The sequence below is a fragment of the Hyla sarda genome, chromosome 9, assembly GCF_029499605.1.
Source record: "Hyla sarda isolate aHylSar1 chromosome 9, aHylSar1.hap1, whole genome shotgun sequence".
NCBI classification, from domain to species: Eukaryota; Metazoa; Chordata; class Amphibia; order Anura; family Hylidae; genus Hyla; species Hyla sarda.
The window spans coordinates 7,923,069-7,944,636 of NC_079197.1; the positions used below are offsets into that span (position 1 = coordinate 7,923,069).

The 21,568-nt window shown below is 43.2% G+C and overlaps 1 protein-coding gene across 4 annotated transcripts in view; it reads right to left on the reverse strand.

Moving 5' to 3' along the window:
- Positions 1 to 415: 415 nt before the first annotated feature.
- The window catches only part of TRAF2 (TNF receptor associated factor 2), a 49,058-nt gene continuing 27,905 nt past the window's right edge, over positions 416 to 21,568 (reverse strand). For 3 of the 4 annotated variants that reach the window (XM_056538417.1, XM_056538418.1, XM_056538419.1), the window contains 10 exons: positions 19,530 to 19,738; positions 18,346 to 18,424; positions 16,418 to 16,516; positions 7,199 to 7,360; positions 6,902 to 6,976; positions 5,688 to 5,762; positions 4,508 to 4,876; positions 3,281 to 3,458; positions 2,253 to 2,401; positions 416 to 1,127 (listed from right to left, as the gene is read on the reverse strand). In XM_056538417.1, the coding sequence (XP_056394392.1) occupies positions 909 to 1,127; positions 2,253 to 2,401; positions 3,281 to 3,458; positions 4,508 to 4,876; positions 5,688 to 5,762; positions 6,902 to 6,976; positions 7,199 to 7,360; positions 16,418 to 16,516; positions 18,346 to 18,424; positions 19,530 to 19,726 (1,602 nt within the window). In that variant the 5' untranslated portion in view covers positions 19,727 to 19,738 and the 3' untranslated portion in view covers positions 416 to 908. The remainder of the gene's footprint in view (positions 1,128 to 2,252; positions 2,402 to 3,280; positions 3,459 to 4,507; positions 4,877 to 5,687; positions 5,763 to 6,901; positions 6,977 to 7,198; positions 7,361 to 16,417; positions 16,517 to 18,345; positions 18,425 to 19,529; positions 19,739 to 21,568) is intronic. The other variant, XM_056538420.1, reaches the window with a different exon arrangement.

A 21,568-nucleotide genomic window follows, 5' to 3' on the forward strand; every position in this document is an offset into this window, starting at 1 on the left:
TCCAAAGGATAGGGGATAAGATGCCTGATCGCGGGAGTCCCGCCGCTGGGGACCCCCGGGATCTTGCACGCGGCACCCCGTTTGTAATCAGTCCCCGGATCTGATTACTGGCGGCGTGACGTCACGCCTCCGCCCCTCAATGCAAGCCGACGGGAGGGGGCGTGACAGCTATCACGTCCCCTCCCGTAGGCTTGCATTGAGGGGCGGACCGTGACGTCACACGGGGGTGGAGGAGTGACGTCACACGCCGCCGGCCGTGTGGTCGCCGGTATTCAGACCCGGAGCGAACATGCTCCAGGGACTGATTACAAACGGGGTGCCGCGTGCAAGATCCCAGGGGTCCCCAGCGCCGGGACTCCCCCGATCAGGCATCTTATCCCCTATCCTTTGGATAGGGGATAAGATGTCTAAGCACCGGAGTACCCCTTTAATTTCCCGATGCATATAGCAAACATATCCATAGGCCCCAATCACCCCGATGGAGGCCAATAGTGTCCTGCTATGCATGGGAGCCTATGGGCTACAGATGCTGCTATAGGACTCCTATAGCAACGTACACTGCAAACACATCGTGAAAGCGTCCCGAGGCCTAGACGATCGCTGGAGGGGAGTCTATAGAGACTAGAATAAGATTACCTGTACTCCAGGGATAAATGGTTACAAGGAATCACTACAGATCGCAGATGCCACAGAAGAAGGATTGTGTAGGATTTGCTCTCCGTGCCAAATCCCCCATATATAACTTAAGAACATAAATGTGAGGCCTGTAATACTGATCCCTTGTATGCAGAGGACACAAGCACCAGGAGGACATCGTTTTCTCGCCTACATTCTGCTCTATGTACTTTGCTCTTTGGAGAAGACACAAAAAAGGAGTAATCCCAATCGCAGTGGGATTTCTTCTTGCTCTAAAGACCGGTGAGATCTACAATGGCTTTTATGAAAATGGTATCTTCCCGGATATAGGAATTTTTGCCTTCAAGCTTGGAGAGGGGACAGAAGAGCGGGCACCCGCTGGCGATGTTCATCTCGCTTACTGGCCTCTGGAAAGACGAGGAGGAGACGTCCGGCCGGAAGGCGTCTATGATGTGCTCTCGGTTGTTTTGGTCCAATAACATCAAGGTGACCTGTTAAGAAGAAAAATATAGGGGGAGATTTAATCAAAACCTATGGAGAGGCAAGGATGACCAGTAGCCCATAGCAACCAATCAGATCGCTTGATTCATTTTTCACAGGCCTTGTTAAGAATGAAAGGAGCGATCTGATTGGTTGCTATTGCCTCTCCACAGGTTTTGATAAATTTCCCCCATAGACTTCAGAAAACCCTCCAAGATCTTCCCCATAACCTATAGGCCACAAGAGATCTACAGTCCTAGACACTTATCCCCTATCCGCGGGACACCTAGCGATCTCCTGTAAAGGGTCCTGGCTCTGCCGTGGCTTTCCCGTGCAGGAGGCATGTCGGCCGCAGCATGACGCTACAGCCGAAATGCCCCCCTCCATGTATCTCTATGGGAGAGGCGGAAATGCAGCATTCGTGCAATCCTGCCTCTCTCATAGAGCTGTATGGACGGGGCTCAGTGAGGTCGACGACACACGCATTAGCCGCGTCAATGCCGGGTCCCCATACTGGAGATCGTGCGGTGTGCCAGCAGTCGGACCCCCCGTGATCAGACACTTATGCCCTATTCTGCTGATAGGGGATAAGTGTCTAAGACCACAGTAGTCCTTTAAAATCAAATTATTATCGCCATCCCAGAATACGGTCCCTCATGGAACCTGTAGATTTGCATTATAGTAGATCAGACGCTATAGAATGTACATGTACCATGAGGACTCTCCCAGATCACGTTTGTCAAAAATGTATTAGATTTATAGCTCAGGAGAGATTACACCACGATGCATGTCAGAGGCCGTGTGCAAACTCCAGCCCGCTGCGGGAATGACCTGTTTACAATAGCGGCCTGCAGAAGAATGCACAGAATATGCTGACCCAGTGCATTTCTGAACTATTGCTATGTTACAGTCTAGACCAGTGTTTTCCAACTAGGGTGCTGCTGGCTGTTGCAAAACTACAACTGCCAGCATGCCCGGACAGCCAAAGGCTGTCCGGGCATGCTAGCAGTTGTAGTTTTGCAACAGCTGGAGGCACCCTGGTTGGGAAACGCTGGCCTAGGCATTTTGCAACTTGCAAATAGATCCCAACACCTTGAAGTGCTTATTAGCTCTAACCACATAGGAGCAGCACTGACCTTCTGATTAAATGGCCACCGCAGTAGAGCGTCACTCGGCCCCTTCATTACCACAAAGAAAAGAGATAGGTGTGTTCCTCGCCCAGTGCCGTCTCCATTCAGGTAGATCCGCAAGCACATCTTGTAGCCATACTTGTTGGTGTAAAAAGCTGGATAAAAAAAAATAAAAAATTAATTATATTATTTTGTTTTATTTAAATTTAGTTTTATTATTTTATTTTTTATTTATTTTATCTTTTATGTTTCTTAATTTTTTATATTCTATTTTATAATTTATATATTTTATTTTATATTTTATTATTAGCCTTTTATTTATTTACATTTTTAGCATTTTATTTTTATTAATTAATTTTTTTTTTAATAATCTATATTTTTTTCAGCATTTTATTTTTACATTTTTATTTTATATTTAAAATTTTTATTTTTTATATTTTTATTTATTTTATACATTTTATTTTATATTTTACTTAATACATTTAATATTTTATTTTTAGCCTTTTATTTATTTATTTTTATATTTTTGTCATTTTACTTTATTTTTATTAATTATTATTTATTTATTTTTTATTATATTTTTAGCATTTTAATTTTGAGCATTTTATTATTAGTTTTTTCTTATTACTACTAATACATCCCTGGCTACGGTAATAATAGTGGATCTCATAATGGAATGTACCATGTTGACAAGGGGAATGGTAAGGCTCAGCTGTCAATTTTGTTTTACATTTAATGTATATATTTATAGTAGGTGTTCTGAATAAAAGGTGTGAAAATATTCCACAGAATTGTTTTTTTTTTCCTGGGAAATGTCACCACCCAAAACTAAATATTCTGCTTTTGTCTTTTTGAGACCTCTCTGGTTTTATCTCCATTCAGATTGACCTGCTGGATGAGGAGGACAAAGTACTTGGACTTCTGTTCCTCCCCTTGTTCTTGGATAGGGCAGTGTATACAGTTCTGGATTTTGCACAGGGCGACGTCCTATATTTTGCAGTTAACTTATTGAAAGAAACTTTCTAGCTACTCACGTGGAGAAAACATGGCTGGGCATCGGCCAACAATGGCATCCTGACGTTTCTTTGCAAAATCCGTAATTTTCCAGATAAATATCCCTTCATACGTGGAGAGTTCTGCCTCCTGTACCCGGGTCTCCAGTTCTGCCAGCTGCACTTCCTTCTGACCCAATGTGCGCTCCAGCTGTCTTACCTATAACACAAGAACATTACAGATTGTTAACTAAGAGCAGAGGGCGCAGATCATTGTAAAATAAATTCTGCAGTTTTCTAAGAGACTTTTACTTCCTCACCGTATTTAAAGGAGAAATACAATGTACAAAAACATATCCCCCTATCCACAGGATAGTTTTAGATCACGGGAATCCTACTGCTGGGCCCCCGAGATCTGCTGTAGGGGGCCCCCAACTCTCTCCAGTAATGGGGTGTGTTGACCCCCGCACGAAGTGGCGGCTGACACGCCCCCTCCATATATCTCTATGGGAAAGTCAAAAATAGCCGAAGGAATCTTCCACAGAGATATATGGAGGGGGCGTGTGGGCCACCGCTTTGTGTGGGGGCTGACACACCCCATTCCTGGAGAGAGCTGGGGCCCCGTACAGGAGATCGCGGGGGATCCCAGCAGTCAGACCCCCCCAATCTAAACGTATCCCCTAACCCACGGATAGGGGATACATTTTTGAACATAATATATCTCCTTTAAGATCTCTGCTTGCTGTCAATGAATGGGAACATTCTTGTTAAGATCCAGAGGTTAAAGGGGTACTCTGGCGATAAACATCTTATCCTCTATTCAAAGAATAGAGGATAAAATGTTAGGTCACAGGGATCCCGCCACTGGGGACCCTCGCCATCGCCAGCGCGGCACCACCGTCATCCGTGCACGGAGCTAACTCCGCTCTGTGCCAGATGACTGGCGACTACAGCCTCCACGCCACTCCATTCATGTCTATGGGAGAAGGCTTGACGACTACGTACTAGCCATCACGCCACCTCCCATAGACATAAATGGAGGGGGCATGGCGTGACTTCACGAACACGGAAGCTCCAAGCTTACGTATTTTTGGGACACCACGGCTGCCGGCAGCGGGACCCCCGCGATTTAACATCTTATCCCTTATCCTTTGGATAGAGCATAAGACGTTTATCGCTGGAGTACCCCTTTAAAATGATGATCATGAATGTCGAGCAGACAGAGGTGCAGGCTTGTCACCCCCGCGTACACACAATACATGGACTGACCTTTGCGTTAAGGGTGTCGATCTTCTCCTGATCCACCCGGCGCTGTTTCACCACCTCCTCAATGGCCATGCTCGCTCTCTCCACCTCTTTATTCAGGACACATACGATATTCTCCAGGACTGTGCTCTTCTTATCCACCACTTCGAATAGGCGCAGTAGATCGGGGGTCTTCGAGAGATCAACCGCCGCCATTGCTGCTGTGGAGGGCGTGCTGCTGAGCGGGCCAGGGATGCCCTGCACGGACATCATTCCCATACGGTGAGTGACTTCGTTCAGCTCATTTCTACGTGGTTGTATAAACTCCCAAACTTCAGCCAAATGTTCAGCCACATGCTTGATCTCGTGGTCTAAGTATTTGTCATTTTCCACCTGTAGGGGCAAATGATTGACCGCGATTAGGGCGCCATTTTTAGCCGCCGGCTCCGCAGATGGGGACCATGTCCTCTTGCTTTCAGGTGGCATCTATAATGTATCGCTGCCAAGTGTATCTACAGCAATATTTTCCAAACAGTGTGTCTCCAGCTGTTGCAAAACTACAACTCCCAGCATCCCCGGACAGCCGAAGGCTGTCCGGGCATGCTGGGAGTTGTAGTTTTGCATCAGCTGGAGACACACTCTCTGGAAAACCCTCATCTACAAGTAAAAGCAGGAGGGAACAGTCACCCATCGTAAAATGAATCAGCCATGATGCCCCATAAATAAGCTGCCCCCGCTGTTTGGTTTGTATTAGTGTCCCCCCCTTCTTTCACACTAATGGTTTGGTCCATCCCCAATCCATTTTTGGGTCATACCGCATCTTGACACAGTGCACTGACCTGGCATCGCATGGGGGGTAACCGCTTAGCTGAAATGTGAACTCAGCTAAATCATTGCAGTCAAACCCCCCCCCCCCCCAATCCACGTAGCAGGCGGGACTCTGTATGGGCCGGCGACCCCATCTAAAGTGTAAAATGGAGCCAAGGTTATTGGGAGCCCTGATCTAAGTCAGGGCTTCATGGCCGATATCGGAGCTGCCATGTTAACCTAGGAGAAGGGCTTACAAGGGAGACTCTGCTACAAAGAGCCCCAGGACGGACCACCCGGATACAACAATGGGAGGGGGGCGGTGAGGAGTCATTGCTGCTGGGGCTGTATCCAGCATAGTCTGCCCTGTAGCCTCCGACTGATAGCCAACACTTACCATGTCTGTACAGCCGGCAACTAGATAGCGGCATGGTACTCTGCACCGACCGCATGATTTTACATGGTCCTGGAACTAAAAACAGAAGCCATTAGAGTCATTTGTATTAGGCAAAACACATTCAGGAGGAGGGGATCTCCGAAGGCCGAGCCAAAACTAAAGCGGAAAAGGCCAACGTGCTCTGCTGTCATGCATTATGCCAGGCACTGTACAGGTGACATGCATTGTGGAGACGAACAGAAACTGCAATTAAACTATACGATCTCCAACAAGCCTGTATCAGCAGGGCTGATGAATTGTGGATGCAGCTTTGGTTGTGACTGGAGTATAACATGTGATGGGAGTTAAAAGGGGTATATCAGTCTCTAAAAAAATGTATGCTCTATTCACACGATAAAAGGATAAAGTGTCTGATTGCAGGGAGTCTGACCTCTAGGACCCCTTGCGGTCTCCAGAACAGGGTCCCTACTCTATGGGTCAGCACACGCTCCATGCATCGTCTATGGGAGCATCAGAGATACCAGAAAACAGCGCTCAGGTATCCCCTTCGTGCCCACAGACAATGCACGGCGTGCATTCCCACCCACCAATGACTGCATGTATCTGTGTATATATAAAATAAAAAAAAATGTATATATATATATATATATATATATATATATATATATATATATATTATATATATTTTACAATATGCGTACCATTTTTTTCCCCTTAATGATGTGTGTACACATCCGCTATTAAAAGAGGTACTCCGCTGCTCAGAGTTTGGAACAAACTGTTCCGAACGCTGGAGCCGGGAGCTCGTGACGTCATAGCCCCACCCCCTCATAACGTCACACCCCGTCCCCCTCAATGCAAGTCTATGGGAGGGGGCGTGACATCCATCACGCCCCCTCCCATAGACTTGTATTGAGGGGGCGGGGCGTGACATCATGAGGGGCTATGACATCACGAGCTCCCGGCGCCAGCTCCAATGTTCTGAACAGTTTGTTCCAAACAATGAGCAGCGGAGTACCTCTTTAAGATGTGGGGGTTTGACCTCCCAGACAGGAGATAAGCTTGTGTGTATGAATGCATGTATATATATATATATATATATATATATATATATATTTTTTTTTTTTTTTTTTTTTTTTATACAGTATATACACAGCTATAAAGAGGAACGGGTGTTGCACCCATTACCATATCAGTCCCTCTGGAGTAAATACCTTTTCTCTAGGAATCTTCTTTTTTCCGCAGCCTTCACAAGTCATTGGGAATTTGGGGCAGATCTCATCATGAGCCTGAACAGAAGAAGACATTAATAATTCCCCCTTCTGGTTTGGGGGGTGGGAGGAGGGGTGGTGGGTTGTGTGCATGTAAGTTGTTACTTTTTTTTGTTAAAAAAAACTGTAAAAGTTTAATAAAAACATCTGATTCAAAAAAATAATAATTCCCCCTTCATACTCCAGGGGGCAGATGTAATTTTAAGGGCGCATACAGATCAGCACCAGAACCTTCCGTACCTTAATCTCTGGAAAGTAGAAGGAGAGTTTGCAGTATCTGCAGTTCAGTTTGCGCTCGGGGCACTCACGATCATTGTGCCACTCTCGGTCGGTCGCCTTGATCAACGTCTTGCACAATGGGCACGGTACCAGCATGAACGGGCACTTTCCTTCATGTTGGGTCTGAAAGGGAACAAAATCGCATTTATTATGGCACAGTTTGGAGACGACTGATACGGAGGAACAGGATGGACGGGGAATAATTCTGGGAATCCACATATGAGACGTACTGCGAAAACCTAAAGTGAACATTACCAGCGGGGGATCATTTAGTATCTTATACACCAACGACTGATCCATTTATGCTACGGGCAAAAACCTGGAGGGGGCAAGAGAGATTCCCACGCCTAAAATGTCGCTATTCAAGATTGGCAGGATAAGGTTGTTTATCTAGGTCTATAGCTAACAACGTAAACACTCCATAAAGGGGCACTCCGGTGGAAAACTGGTGCCAGAAAGTAAAACAGATTTGTATATTACTTCTATTGAAAAAAAAAAATGTAATCCTTCCAGTACTTATTAGCGGTTGTATACTACAGAGGAAATTCTTTTCTTTTTTAAATTTCCTTTCTGTCTGACCACAGTGCTCTCTGCTGACACTTCTGTCCAGGTCAGGAACTGTCCAGAGCAGGAGAAAATTCCCATAGCAAACCTGCTCCTGCTCTGGACAGAGGTGTCAGCAGAGAGCACTGTGGTCAGACAGAAAAAAAAAAAAATAAATAATAATTTCCTTTGTAATATACAGCAGCTAATAAGTACTGGAAGGATTAAGAATTTTTTATAGAAGTAATTTACAAATCTGTTTAACTTTCTGGCACCAGTTGATTTAAAAAAAAAAGGCAGTCAGGGCATGCTGGGAGTTGCAGTTTTGCAACAGCTGGAGAGCAACAGGTTGGGAGATCATTGAGCGACACTTACAAATAAGCACTACTGTCACCCTTGAACACATTTGTATAAAAAAAAAATATATATATATATATAGTGAAATTCCCCAGAGGAGCTGCCTGATTGTTCAGTCTCCAGCCTTTATCTTTCCTCTCCTGAACAATCTCCAAGGCAGATTTAGTCACTACCAAATGGATATTCAGTGCGCTATACATTTTGAAAGGGTAAACTACTGGTGTCAAACACTATGGAAAGCAACACATAAAATGTGCACAGGGTTAACAGGAACAGAACATTTCACAAGAAGGAAGCAACTAGGGTTCAAAATTCCAAAAATAAAATGCAAGAAGAGGAAAGACTTTTAAAGGGGTACTCCGGTGGATTATTTATTTATTTTTTAAATCAACTGGTGTCAGAAAGTTAAACAGATTTGTAAATTACTTTTATTAAAAAAAAAATTCTTAATCCTTCCAGTAATTATTAGCTGCTGAATACTACAGGGGAAAATTATTTTCTTTTTTGGAGCACAGAGCTCTCTGCTGAATCCCAAGCACAGTGCTCTCTGTTGACATCTCTGTCCTTTTTAAGAACTGTCCAGAGTTGGAGAAAATCCCTAGAAAACACATGCTGACCTGGACAGTTCCTAAAATGGACAGAGATGTCAGCAGAGAGCACTGTGCTTGGGATTCAGGAAAATAATTTCCTCTGTAGTATTCAGCAGCTAATAAGTACTGGAAGGATTAAGATTGTTTAATAGAAGTCATTTACAGATCTGTTTATTTTTTTTTTAAAATCAACTGGTGCCAGAAAGTTAAATATATAAATAATAATAATTTTCACCGGAGAACCCCTTAAGCTACATGTGGTACAGTTCCGACATGGTCCTGCAGGGACCTCCCCCATCAATATACAGGTAGATCTATGCTTGGAAGGAAGAGGAAGTAGAATACAATGGAATCTTTATGAAGCTGCAGCCGTTACGTTTATTATTATACAGTGTATTTGATTGCCTCATAATTCAATGCTTTGTGTGGGCCTGACGGGGTTATATGGTTACGGTTAGATAAATCTACTTCAAACCAATAAAAATGTATCAAAGATAAAAGGCAAGACAAGTATTGATACCAGTAACTGCAGGTTACACAAGACAAGGCCCCGATACACTATACAGCCACAATTGTAGAACACGAAACGAATAATACAGGGAGAGGCTGGGAACGGCCGCTATGGTGAGACGCCTTTATACACGCACATTACTCAGAAGACAAACCCAACCTTTAAAAGGGGACAATCCACTGGAAAACAATATACCGTATATATATATATATATTTATTTTTTTAATCAACTAAACTGATGCCAGAAAGTTAAAAAGATTTGTAAATCACTTCTATAAAAAAAAAATCTTAATCCTTCCAGCACTTATCAGCAGCTATGCTCCACAGGAAGTTGTGTAGTTCTTTTCAGTCTGACCACAGTGTTCTCTGCTGACACCTCTGTCCATTTTAGGAACTGTCCAGAGTAGGACAAAATTCCATAGAAAACCTCTCCTGCTCTGGACAGTTCCTGACACGGACAAAGGTGTCAGCAGAGAGCACTGTGGTCAGACTTAAAAGAACTACACAACTTCCTGTGGAGCATACAGCAACTGATAAGTACTGGAAGGATTAAGATTTTTTTTTTTAAATAGAAGTCATTTACAAGGATACATCCCAGTAATACTGTATTACTAGAATTTTGACATTCACTGGGTAAGTCTGGGAAAGCTAAGGCTGTCCGGGCATGCTGGGAGTTGTAGTTTTGCAACAGCTGGAGGCACCCTGGTTGGCAAACATCATGTGTCCTTTGTCCTGGATGCAGGAAGCAGATAATTCACCACCTGGTGTGTAAAGGGCGGAGAGATATAGGAAACCATTGCTTACATTTCCCCTCTTACAATAAGAACAATGCTGGCCCTTTTTGCGATCTTTCTCTCCTGTAATACTCTGCGCTGCTGTGAACTCAGATCCTTACAGTGTTTTTGCCCTTTGTCTCCACATAATGTCGACTATGACGGCTTCACTACCATTTCTGCAAGACCCTCCACTCCTGAAATACTTTGTGCTGCAGTGGATCCCCCCCCCCTCCTCTCTCATTTCTCCGTTCTCTCTCCCCCCCCCCTCCTCTCTCATTTCTCCGTTCTCTCTCCCCCCCCCCTCCTCTCTCATTTCTCCATTCTCCCCCCCCCCCTCCACCACTTTTCGCCTCCCACGCTAAATTCACGGTGCTTTCCAGACTTATTTTTGACACAATGCCAGAACACAAAGAACACAAACCACGTCTACAAAGCACTCAGCTTTTCTATGGCTTCCATCCCCATACAGCAGATTCTACAGCAGAGTCTTATAACCTGTGGTTCCATGATGGGAGTTGTAGTTCTGCAACAAGTGGATGGCTATAGGTTTAGGAAATGCTGGTCTCTATGGAACTTACTGCTACATTACTGTCTATACCAGTGTTTCCCCAACTACGGTGCCTCCAGCTGTTGTAAAACTACAACTCCCAGCATGCCCGGACAGCCGTTGGCTGTCCGGGCATGCTGGGAGTTGTAGTTTTGCAACAGCTGGAGGCACCCTGGTTGGGAAATACCGGTCTATACAAACACAGTGCTGGAAGAGTTCTGGGCAGGACCGCATTGCAGTAACGGGCCCGGGCCAGGTGACATATATAAAGGGACCCGTGCTCCTGGCTCTACATCCCACAATAGGGCCTGGTCTTACTAAAATCCCAGGGCCGCCCCTCTTCTGTCCGCAGGGTCGGCCTCAGCTTTGCCACATACAGGAGGATGTAATCAGCAGCAGGGCCCCTCTCCTCTCACCCCCCCCCCCCCCCCAGCCTCCTCAATAACATCCCTTGCCTCCTCCTGCAGTATATACCTCTGTATACAGCTCGGCAGTCAGGCAGGGGTGGAGGGGCTGCAGGCTGCACAGGGCCCAGAGCAGCAGAAGTGGAGCTGAAGACTTAAAGGGGTATTCCAGGAAAAAAACTATTTTTTTTAAATATCAACTGGCTCCAGAAAGTTAAACAGATTTGTAAATTACTTCTATTAAAAAATCTTAATCCTTTCAATAATTATCAGCTGCTGAAGTTGAGTTGTTCTTTTCTGTCTGGCAACAGTGCTCTCTGCTGACATCTCTGCTTGTCTCGGGAACTGCACAGAGTAGAAGAGGTTTGCTATGGGGATTTGCTTCTAAACTGGGCGTTTCCCGAGACAGGTGTCATCAGAGAGCACTTTAGACAGAAAAGAACAACCTTAACTTCAGAAGCTCATAAGTACTGAAAGGATTAAGATTTTTTAATAGAAGTAATTTACAAATCTGTTTAACTTTCTGGCACCAGTTGCTAAAAAAAAAAAAAAAAAAAATTATAAAATAAAGTAATAATAATAAATAATAATAATAAATAAATAAATAAATATATATAAATATATATATATATATATATATATATATATATATATATATATATATATATATATAATGTTTTCCACTAGTGTACCCCTTTAAACTAGAGCAGGGTTTCCCAGTGTGCCTCCAGCTGTTGCAAAACTACAACTCCCAGCATGCCCGGACAGCCGTTGGCTGTCCGGGCATGCTGGGAGTTGTAGTTTTGCAACAGCTGGAGGCACCCTGCTTGGATAAAGAGGTTTCCAACACATTGCTTTCCTATTAAAACTCCCAGCATATCTAATATGCTGGGAGTAGAAGTGCTGAATGGAAAAAACAATCCCGTAAATGGAGTGCAATACCCATGATCCCAGGGCTCAAATGGCACGAATACGGTCTCTAGGGACCGAATTACACACAATTACCACTGGGGTGGGGAAGACAAAAAAAAAAATTAAAAAAACACATGAATGTGTAATAAGGATAACATAGAAGAGCGCGGCGATACGGCGTCAGCAGCTGGTGAAGAGCGAATTATAGGGGGTTTTCTGTAGATACAAAATTAAACATTCTGAAACTCTTTGATATACTTTGCGTTTCGATTCCACATCCTCCGCATCACCAGAGGCTGAAGACCTATAAAGAACTCACAGTTTGATACAATTGTATCCAGTCTAGGACAATGCTCTGTGAGCGAAACGCCAGCAGCAGCGCAAATCTCTGTGCCGTCCGGGAAGTGTGTTACAATGTATCAGTGCAGATTAAATCCAACACGTTATCAGGAGGTGCGAAGGTGTTGTTTATATACTCAAAATTATATTTAGCATTTGAGGTGTATAAGCGTTAGTGCTATTACATGATGGTATTACATACACAAAATCGTTCTACTTTGCATTATTTTTGGGTGCGTACAGGCGTTAAAGGGGTTATCCAGGAAAAAACTTTTTTTTTTATATATATATATATATATATCAACTGGCTCCAGAAAGTTAAACAGATTTGTAAATTACTTCTATTAAAAAATCTTAATCCTTTCAGTACTTATGAGCTTCTGAAGTTAAAGTTGTTCTTTCCTCTCTGATGACACGTGTCTCGGGAACCGTCCAGTTTAGAAGAGGTTTGCTATGGGGATTTGCTTCTAAACTGGGCAGTTCACGAGACAAGTGTCATCAGAGATTATTTAGACAGAAAAGAACAACCTTAACTTCAGAAGCTCATAAGTACTGAAAGGATTAAGATCTTTTAATAGAAGTAATTTACAAATCTGTTTAACTTTCTGGAACCAGTTGATATATAAAAAAAAGTTTTTTCCTGGAATACCCCTTTAATGCTATTACATACACAATAGTTATATTTTGCATTATTTATGGGTGTCCATAGTAATCGTATGTAACTACACTGTACACGCAAAAATAATGCAAAATAAAAAAAATATACATATGAATATTACATATTTAATTTGCATATATTATGAATATGTATTTTTTTATTTTGCATTATTTTTGTGTGTACAGGTGATAGTGTTGTTACCTATTCAATATTATTTTTTTAATTAGAGATGAGCGAACTTCCAGTAAATTCGATTTGTCACAAACTTCTCGGCTCGGCGGTTGCTGACTTTTCCTGCATGAATTAGTTCAGCTTTCCGGTGCTCCGATGGGCTGGAAAAGGTGGATACAGTCCTAGGAAAGAGTCTCCTAGGACTGTAACCACCTTTTCCAGCCCACCGGAGCACCGTAAAGCTGAACTAATTTATGCAGGAAAAGTCATCAACTGCCGAGCCGAGAAGTTCGTGACGAATCGAATTTACTGTAAGTTCGCTCATCTCTATTTTTAATATATTATGAATATTACATATTTACTTTGCATATATTATGAATAATATATGCAAATTAAATATGTAATATTCATAATATATAAAAAAAAAATAATATTGAGTAGGTAACAACACTATCACCTGTACACACAAAAATAATGCAGAATAAAAAAAAATATACAAATTCATAAAATATGCAAATTAAATATGTAACATTCATAATATATTCAAAAAAATTATATTGAGTAGGTAAACCCTTTCACCTGTACACACAAAAATAATGCAGAGTAAAAAAAAAATCCATATTCATAATATATGCAAATATGTAATATTCATAATTTATTCAAAAAATTATATTGAATAGGTAACAACACTATTTCCTGTACACAAAAATAATGCAAAATACATAATACTCATAATATGTGCAAAAAAAATATGTAATTCATAATCTCTACAAAATATAATATTGAGTATGTAATAGCACTAACAGCTGTACACACAAAAATAAGGCAAAATATATGCAAAATTATGTAATATTCATAACATAAAAATATTAACACAAAATATAAACTTTACTGAGTATTTTTAAGTGTGAACAGGTGCTTGTGCTATTAAACACTCCATTCCGCATTGCTTTTGGGTGTAGACGGGTGTGTACATGTGTAGGTGCTTCCTGTTCTATTGTCTGCTGTTCTATTCAGCTCACAGGAGGCCTGGACTAGACCCCCCTAAGGCTGCGTTCACACGGCCGTCTAGACCCGTCCCGTTCCTCTTCCGTTAAAAATAAAAACGGACTTTACAAGAAGAACGGACAATAACGGATGTTATCCGTTTGTGTTTATTATTGTTCAGTTAATAAACCTCAGAAGTAAAAACGGATCAAAAAACAAATCGAAAAAACGGATGCAAACGGATGACATTAAAGGCTCATCCGTTTTCCATAGACTTCAATGTTAAATTTACTGTATCCGTTTTTTTCTTTCATTTTTTTGACGGCAGAAAAAATACTGCATGTGCCGTTTTTTCTGCCGTCAAAGAGACGGAAATGAGCGCTGACGGGTACAAACGGATGTAAACGTATTGTAAAAAAATACCATTGCCACGAATGGGATTTTTTTAAAAACAGTTCTTAATCTGTTTACAGCCTGCAAGAACAGAACCGAAACGGGGAATAAAATAACCGGGGACAGACGGCCGTGTGAACGCACCATAAGCTGTGAAAAGTTTTAGGCCTGAATGGTTTTTACGGTCCATCGCATTCACAGACAGCAAAACCGGAAATGATGAGGAAAGGAAACAGAAAGATAGATAAAATCCCCGTACATACGACATCAGAAGGTTCCACAGTTGCACTGACTTTAGATGAGACGTTCGTATAGACGCTTCATTTTTAATACCACGTATAGGAAAAAGTGCAAGTATGTCATCCGGCATTTACTGGGTTAAGAGGCCACGGCACTGGGAAAGCATCCAAGACATGGAGTGATCTAAACTATGAAGAGTCGGAAGAATTTCTAAACAAAGACATGTTCACACAGTGCACCGCACCGCACCAAAAATATGGGTTACAGCTGCTGCAGAACCCAGTATGACGAAACACACAGTCACCGCTAGTGCAGCTGGTAGATACATGTGTGGACAACGAGGCAGACTGGTGGAGAACTACATATGACTAGACTTAAAGGGGAACTTCACTGGAATTATTTTTATTTATTTATTTTTTTTAAATGAACTGGCTCCAGAAAGTTAAACAGATTTGTAAATTACTTCTATTAAAAAAAAATCCTTCCAATACTTATCAGCTGCTGAAGTTGAGGCACCAGTGTGGCAACAGTGCTCTCTGCTGACATCTCTGCTTGTCTCTGGAACTGCACAGAAGAGGTTTGCTATGGGGATTTGCTTCCTCTCTGGATAGTTCCGAGACAGGTGTCATCAGAGAGCACTTAGAAAATAACAACTCAACTTCAGCAGCTCATAAGTACTGAAAGGATTAAGATTTTTTAATAGAAGTCATTTACAAATCTGTAACTTTCTGGAGCCAGTTGATATATATATAAAAACTGTTTTTCCTGGATAACCCCTTTAAACTAGAGCAGGGTTTCCCAGCAGTCGCAAAACTACAACTCCCAGCATACCCGGACAACCTTTGGCCGTTGAATTTCTTTCCAGTCTGACCACAGTGCTCTCAGCTGACACCTCTGTCCATGTCAGGGACTGTCCAGAGCAGGAGAGGTTTGCTATGGGATTTGATCCTACTCTGGACAGTTCTTAAAATGGACAGAGGTGTCAGCAGAGAGCACTGTGGTCAGACGGAAAGGAAATTCAAAAAGAAAAGAACTTGGAGTATAAAGCAGCTAATAAGTACTGGAAGGATTTACATTTTTTAATAGAAGTAATTCACAAATCTGTTTAACTTTCTGGCACCCGCTGATTTAAAGAAGAAAAAAAAGTTTTGCAGTGGTGTACCCCTTTAAATGCCAACAAAACATTAAAGGGATTCTCCACTACTCTAGAATTGCAGTACAACCTCCAAAATGGCGCCCAGTTTCTCCATGCACTGTCTATGCAAGTGTAGGACATACACAAGTACAGTGCTACTTGAAATCATATCCCCTCTCTCAGTGTTTCCCAACCAAGGTGCTTTTCGTTGGTGCAAAACTACAACTCCCAGCATGCCCGGACAGCCGTTGGCTGTCCGGGCATGCTGGGAGTTGTAGTTTTTCAACAGCTGGAGGTACCCTGGTTGGGAAACACTGCTCTATCCACATGAGCACTGGCTCCATGCACCGTCTATGGGAGCACCAGAGATACCCGAGTGCAGCGCTCATGTATCTCCGGCGCTCCCATAGAGAATGCATGAAACGCGTGCCGACATGCCACCCAATGCACAGGAAGATGTGTGGCTATTCAGGGACTGCAAAACTACAACTCCCATCATGCCCAAATAGCCTTCATCTGTCATGGCATGATGGGAGTTTTAGGTTTACTGCTGAAGAGCCACACATTGGGGAACACTAGTCTCGAGAAAACAAAATGTGGGGAGGTTGGGGGCTCACCTCATACTCCTTGATGGTCCCTCTCCAGGTGCAGCCACTGTTGGAGCAGACAGCGGGCAGACTCTCCACCTCCCGCCGCGCCGCGTTATCTGAAAACGCCTGGAGATGAAGGGAGAAAGAACACACGGATCTGTACACGGAGATCACATTATTCATACACTTCAGTCTTATCTGTAAACCTGTCCCCTCAGTGATGCCACATTTTAAGCTCCTCGTGTTTTATTCTGCCCAATGCTTTTACTTTCAGCTCTCCCCACCCCAAAGGGGGAAAAAAAAATAATACACAAGATAGAGAAGAAAATGTATATAAAGATCGAGATCTCTTTTTCTTTCTCTCAATAATGAAAGTGAAAGCTTTTGTGGGGTGTGGGTAGTATAAAAAGTAAAACTGATAGCATTGAGACAGAAAGTAAAAGTGAAAGTTGGGATGGCAAAAATGAAAGTGAAAGCTTTTGTGGGGTGTGGGTGGAATAAAAAGTAAAACTGAAAGCATTGGGACGGAAAGTAAAAGTGAAAGTTGGGATGGCAAAAATGAAAGTGAAAGCTTTTGTGGGGTGTGGGTGGAATAAAAAGTAAAACTGAAAGCATTGGGACGGAAAGTAAAAGTGAAAGTTGGGATGGCAAAAATGAAAGTGAAAGCTTTTGTGGGGTGTGGGTAGAATGAAAAGTAAAACTGAAAGCATTGGGACGGAAAGTAAAAGTGAAAGTTGGGATGCCAAAAATGAAAGTGAAAGCTTTTGTGGGGTGTGGGTGGAATGAAAAGTAAAACTGAAAGCATTGGGATGGAAAGTAAAAGTGAAAGTTGGGATGGCAAAAATTAAAGTGAAAGCTTTTGTTGGGGGTGGTGGGTCTAGAAAGTAAAACTGAAAGTATTGGGACTAAAAGTAAAAGTTTGGATGGTAAAAATGAAAATGAAAGCTTTTGTTGGGGGGGGAATAGAAAGTAAAACTAAAAGCATTAGGATTGAAAGTAAAAGCGGAGCTTTTTTGGGGGGGGTGGGGGATTAAAAGTAATTAAAAAAAAAAACACACACACTATATATATATATATATATATATATATATATATATATATATATATATAAAATCATTTTTCTTTCTTGTCACAGTCGCTCAGATACTTAAATTTTTCTCTGCTTTCAAAAGCATCACTTGTAGTATGACATATCCCTCCCCCAAAAGGCACCATTGTCACCAGATATCCTGGTGTTTTTATACACTTCAATTGCAAAGGTCCAAAGGGTCCTATGGCACGGGTCCTATGGCACAGGTCCTATGGCATTGGTCCTCAGGACAAATCCTATGACACAGGTCAAACAGGTCCTATGGCACAGGTCATAGGGGTCCCATGGAAAAGGTCCTAAAGGTCCTACGGCACAGGTCCTCGGGACATGTCCTCCGGCACAGGTCCTATGGCAAAGATCCCACAGGTCCTACAGCAAAGGTCCTTGCAACATGTGCTACTGCACAGCTCCTATATCACAGGGCCTTGGGACATGTCCTATGGCAAAGGTCCTAAAGGTCCTACAGCACAGGTCCTTGCAACATGTGCTACTGCACAGGTCTTACATAACAGATCCTTGGCAAAGGTCCTCCGGCAAAGGTCCTTGGGACATGTCCTATGGCAAAGGTCCTAAAGGTCCTACAGCACAGGTCCTTGCAAAATGTGCTACTGCACAGGTCTTACATAACAGATCCTCGGGACATGTCCTCCGGCAAAGGTCCTCCGGCACAGGTCCTTGGGACATGTCCTATGGCAAAGGTCCTAAAGGTCCCACGGCACAGGTCCTTGCAACATGTGCTACTGCACAGGTCTTACATAACAGGTCCTCGGGACATGTCCTACGGCACAGGTCCTATAGCAAAAGTCCTACAGCAAAGTTTGTTCCTACTTCATTTCAAGAAAATTAACTCCATAGTGCGACTTACTGTGGTGCTTTCCAAAATGGAGACTCCTTCTTCAAATATTCCTTCCTGGATACAGGCTGAGCACTTCTGAGGTCCGGAGCTGAGAGACATTCAATAAAGGGAATATTTAGCTGTACAATAGAAGAAAGGGTCCCACCTTCTGTACCTTATATAAAATCTGCAGCACGGACATCACTGCTATCTGGGACAAGACCAAACCCTGGACTCATCTGGAGCATTTCACGGCAACAGTATATAAGTAGTTTGGGGGGGAAATAACCATTAAAATTTCTCTCCAGGCAGGAAGTCCATAAGATCTTATCACACTGATGACTAGCGTCTACCATAGATGACACTTTACACTCCCTTCTCCCCAGTGCAGAGAGCTGACAGCTTCAGTATGCAGTGTTTGAGTGTCCCTGACTGGCTGAAGGGCAACACACTCCCCTCCCTGCAACTCACAAAGGAAACAAGCCCAATGTGTGTTTTTTGCTGACTCAGGATTTTTAAAAGCTGTTTATGGGGGTCTGATTTCGAAACAAAATAAGCAGGGATGCCTTGTGGTATCATGGCGAGTATATATAATAAAAATTAAGTTATAGTTTTTTTCCACTTTTAGCTGGATTTCTCCTTTAAAAAAATATTGTCCAGTATTAGAGAGTTGACTTCTTTCAAAAACAGCTCCACACCTGTCTGCAGGTTGTGTATGGTATTGCCGCTCAGCTCCATCGAAGTGAATGGAGTAAAGTTGTAATACCACACACAACCTGAGGACAGGGTTGGCGCTGTTTTTGGGAGAAATTAGCTCTGATTATATATCAGAGTCAAAGTGTCTGTGCCCAGATAGATAGAGATAGAGATAGAGATATATATATATATATATATATATATATATATATATATATACACACACACACACACACACACACACCTAGTAGGACACAGACACTTTGACTCTGCTACTGTGACAAAATTACTACTCAGCTAGAGCAATGCTTTCCAACCAGGGTGCCTCCAGCTGTTGCAAAACTAAAACTCCCAGCATGCCCGGACAGCCGTTGGCTGTCCGGGCATGCTGGGAGTTGTAGTTTTGCAACAGCTGGAGGCACTCAGGGTGGGAAACACTGAGCTAGAGGCTCCCATGGCATGATTGGAGTAGTAGTTTTGCAACAATTGGCGGTTTGCAAGATAACCTCCCCACTAACCTTATGATCTTTCTCAGGCAGAAGGAGCAGAAGCGATGTCCGCACTGCGCCTGGAACGGCCTCCTGAGGATATTCTTGCAGTCGGAGCACAAATATTTCACTTCTAACTTCGCCCCGAGGATATCCTTCTTAAACCCGGGCTGGTTTGCCTCCAAAGATCCAGGCGGAGAGGAGATTGAAACTGCCGCAGAGGCCATGTGCAAAGGGCACTGGGAGAAAAGACAAGAAGGAAGAACATTCAGTCCCAGACATAATGTTGCCAAAAATATGTCACATGACCAGATATTGCAAGTTTGTGGCCACTGGAACCCGACAGTTCCAGTTCTCCTATTGGTCGGTCTTGTTTTCTGTAAATTAAAGTTCCATCACTGTATAACGACAGCTGTGCAATTATCTAATATAATGTTTATTTCAATTTTTCTTCAAGATCACAGCTTGCTGTCAGTGAATACAAACACTCAGAGGCTGAAATGGGCCACGGGCCTTATTTTTTTTTTTTTCACAGCTAAATTCCCCGGACTGGATACAATTGTAGCCATTTATGATCTCACCGCTTCCTGGAGTCCAGGCCGATACATTGTTGCAAAAATCTGGACAGGGCTAGAATTATAATCAATATGATGGGAGGAATCACAGGCTCTCCTAAGGGTGTCCGGGCATGCTGGGAATTGTGGTTTTAAAACATCTGCCGGGTAAGAGGTTATCCCCTTAGAGCAGCTTTTCCCAAACAGGGTGCCTCCAGCTGTTGCAAAACTACAAACCCCAGCGTGTCCGGAAGATGTCCGGGCATGCTGGGAGTTGTAGTTTTGCACCAGCTGAAAGCACACTGTCTTAGGAAACACTATCTTAGGACACTGGTTGGGAAACACTGTCTTAGGGTGTCAGGGCATGCTGGGAGTTGTGGTTTTGAAACAGCTGGCGAGTCACATGGTAACAGGTTATGCTGGTAGTTGTAGTCTTGCAAAAAATGTAGAGTCACAGACTCTTCAAGGTGTCAGGGCATGCTGGGAGTTGTGGTTTCAAAACAACTGCAGACACAGGCTCTTAGGGTGTCAGGGCATGCTGGTAGTTGTTGTTTTGAAACATCTGCCGGGTCACAGGTTATCCCCTTAGAGCAGCTTTTCCCAACTAGGGTGCCTCCAGCTGTTGCAAAACTACAAACCCCAGCATGTCTGGACAGCCAAAGGCTGTCCGGGCATGCTGGAAGTTGTAGTTTTGCAACAGCTGAAAGCACACTGGTTGGGAAACACTATAAGGGTGTCAGGAAATGCTGGGATTTGTTGTTTTGCAACAGCTGGAGAGCCACGGACTCCCTAGGCTGTCAGGGCATGCTGGGAGTTGTAGTTTCGAAACAGCTGCCGAGTCGCAGGGTGTCAGGGCATCCTGTTGGTTGTAGTTTTGCAAAAAAAATGGAATGCCACATGCTCTCCTTAGGGTGTCAGGGCATGCTGGGAGTTGTGGTTTTGAAACATCTGCCGAGTGACAGGCTATCCCCCCTTAGGGCAGCTTTTCCCAACCAGGGTGCCAGGAAATGCTGGGAGTTGTAGTTTTGCAACAGCTGAAAGCACACTGGTTGGTAAACACTGTCTTATGGTGTCAGGGAATGCTGGGAGTTGTAGTTTTGAAATAGCTGTCGAGTCACAGAGTGTCAGGTTATGCTGGTAGTTGTAGTTTTGCAAAAAATGGTCACAGAGTCACAGACTGGGAGTCACATTCCAAGGTGTCGGGGAATGCTGGGAGTTGTAGTTTCGCAGCGGCTGCTGAAACACAGGTTGGGAAACACTGTCAAATGGCAACACTGTATATCCAGGCACAGCCCCAACATAGGCAGGGTCCATAGTTTTTCAGTTGCATCTGTTTTTAGGTGAGGCCACGAGTGGTCGGTCGGCCGCACGAATGCAAAAGGGCGGCAACCCTGAGCTTCAAGATCTAAAACTGTGCTGACGCATTTCAGACGCCTGCTTAAGTGGCCTCACCCTTAGGCGTGAAGGACTATTCGGTGAACACCCGAATCATTTGAATGTTTAGAAAACAAAACA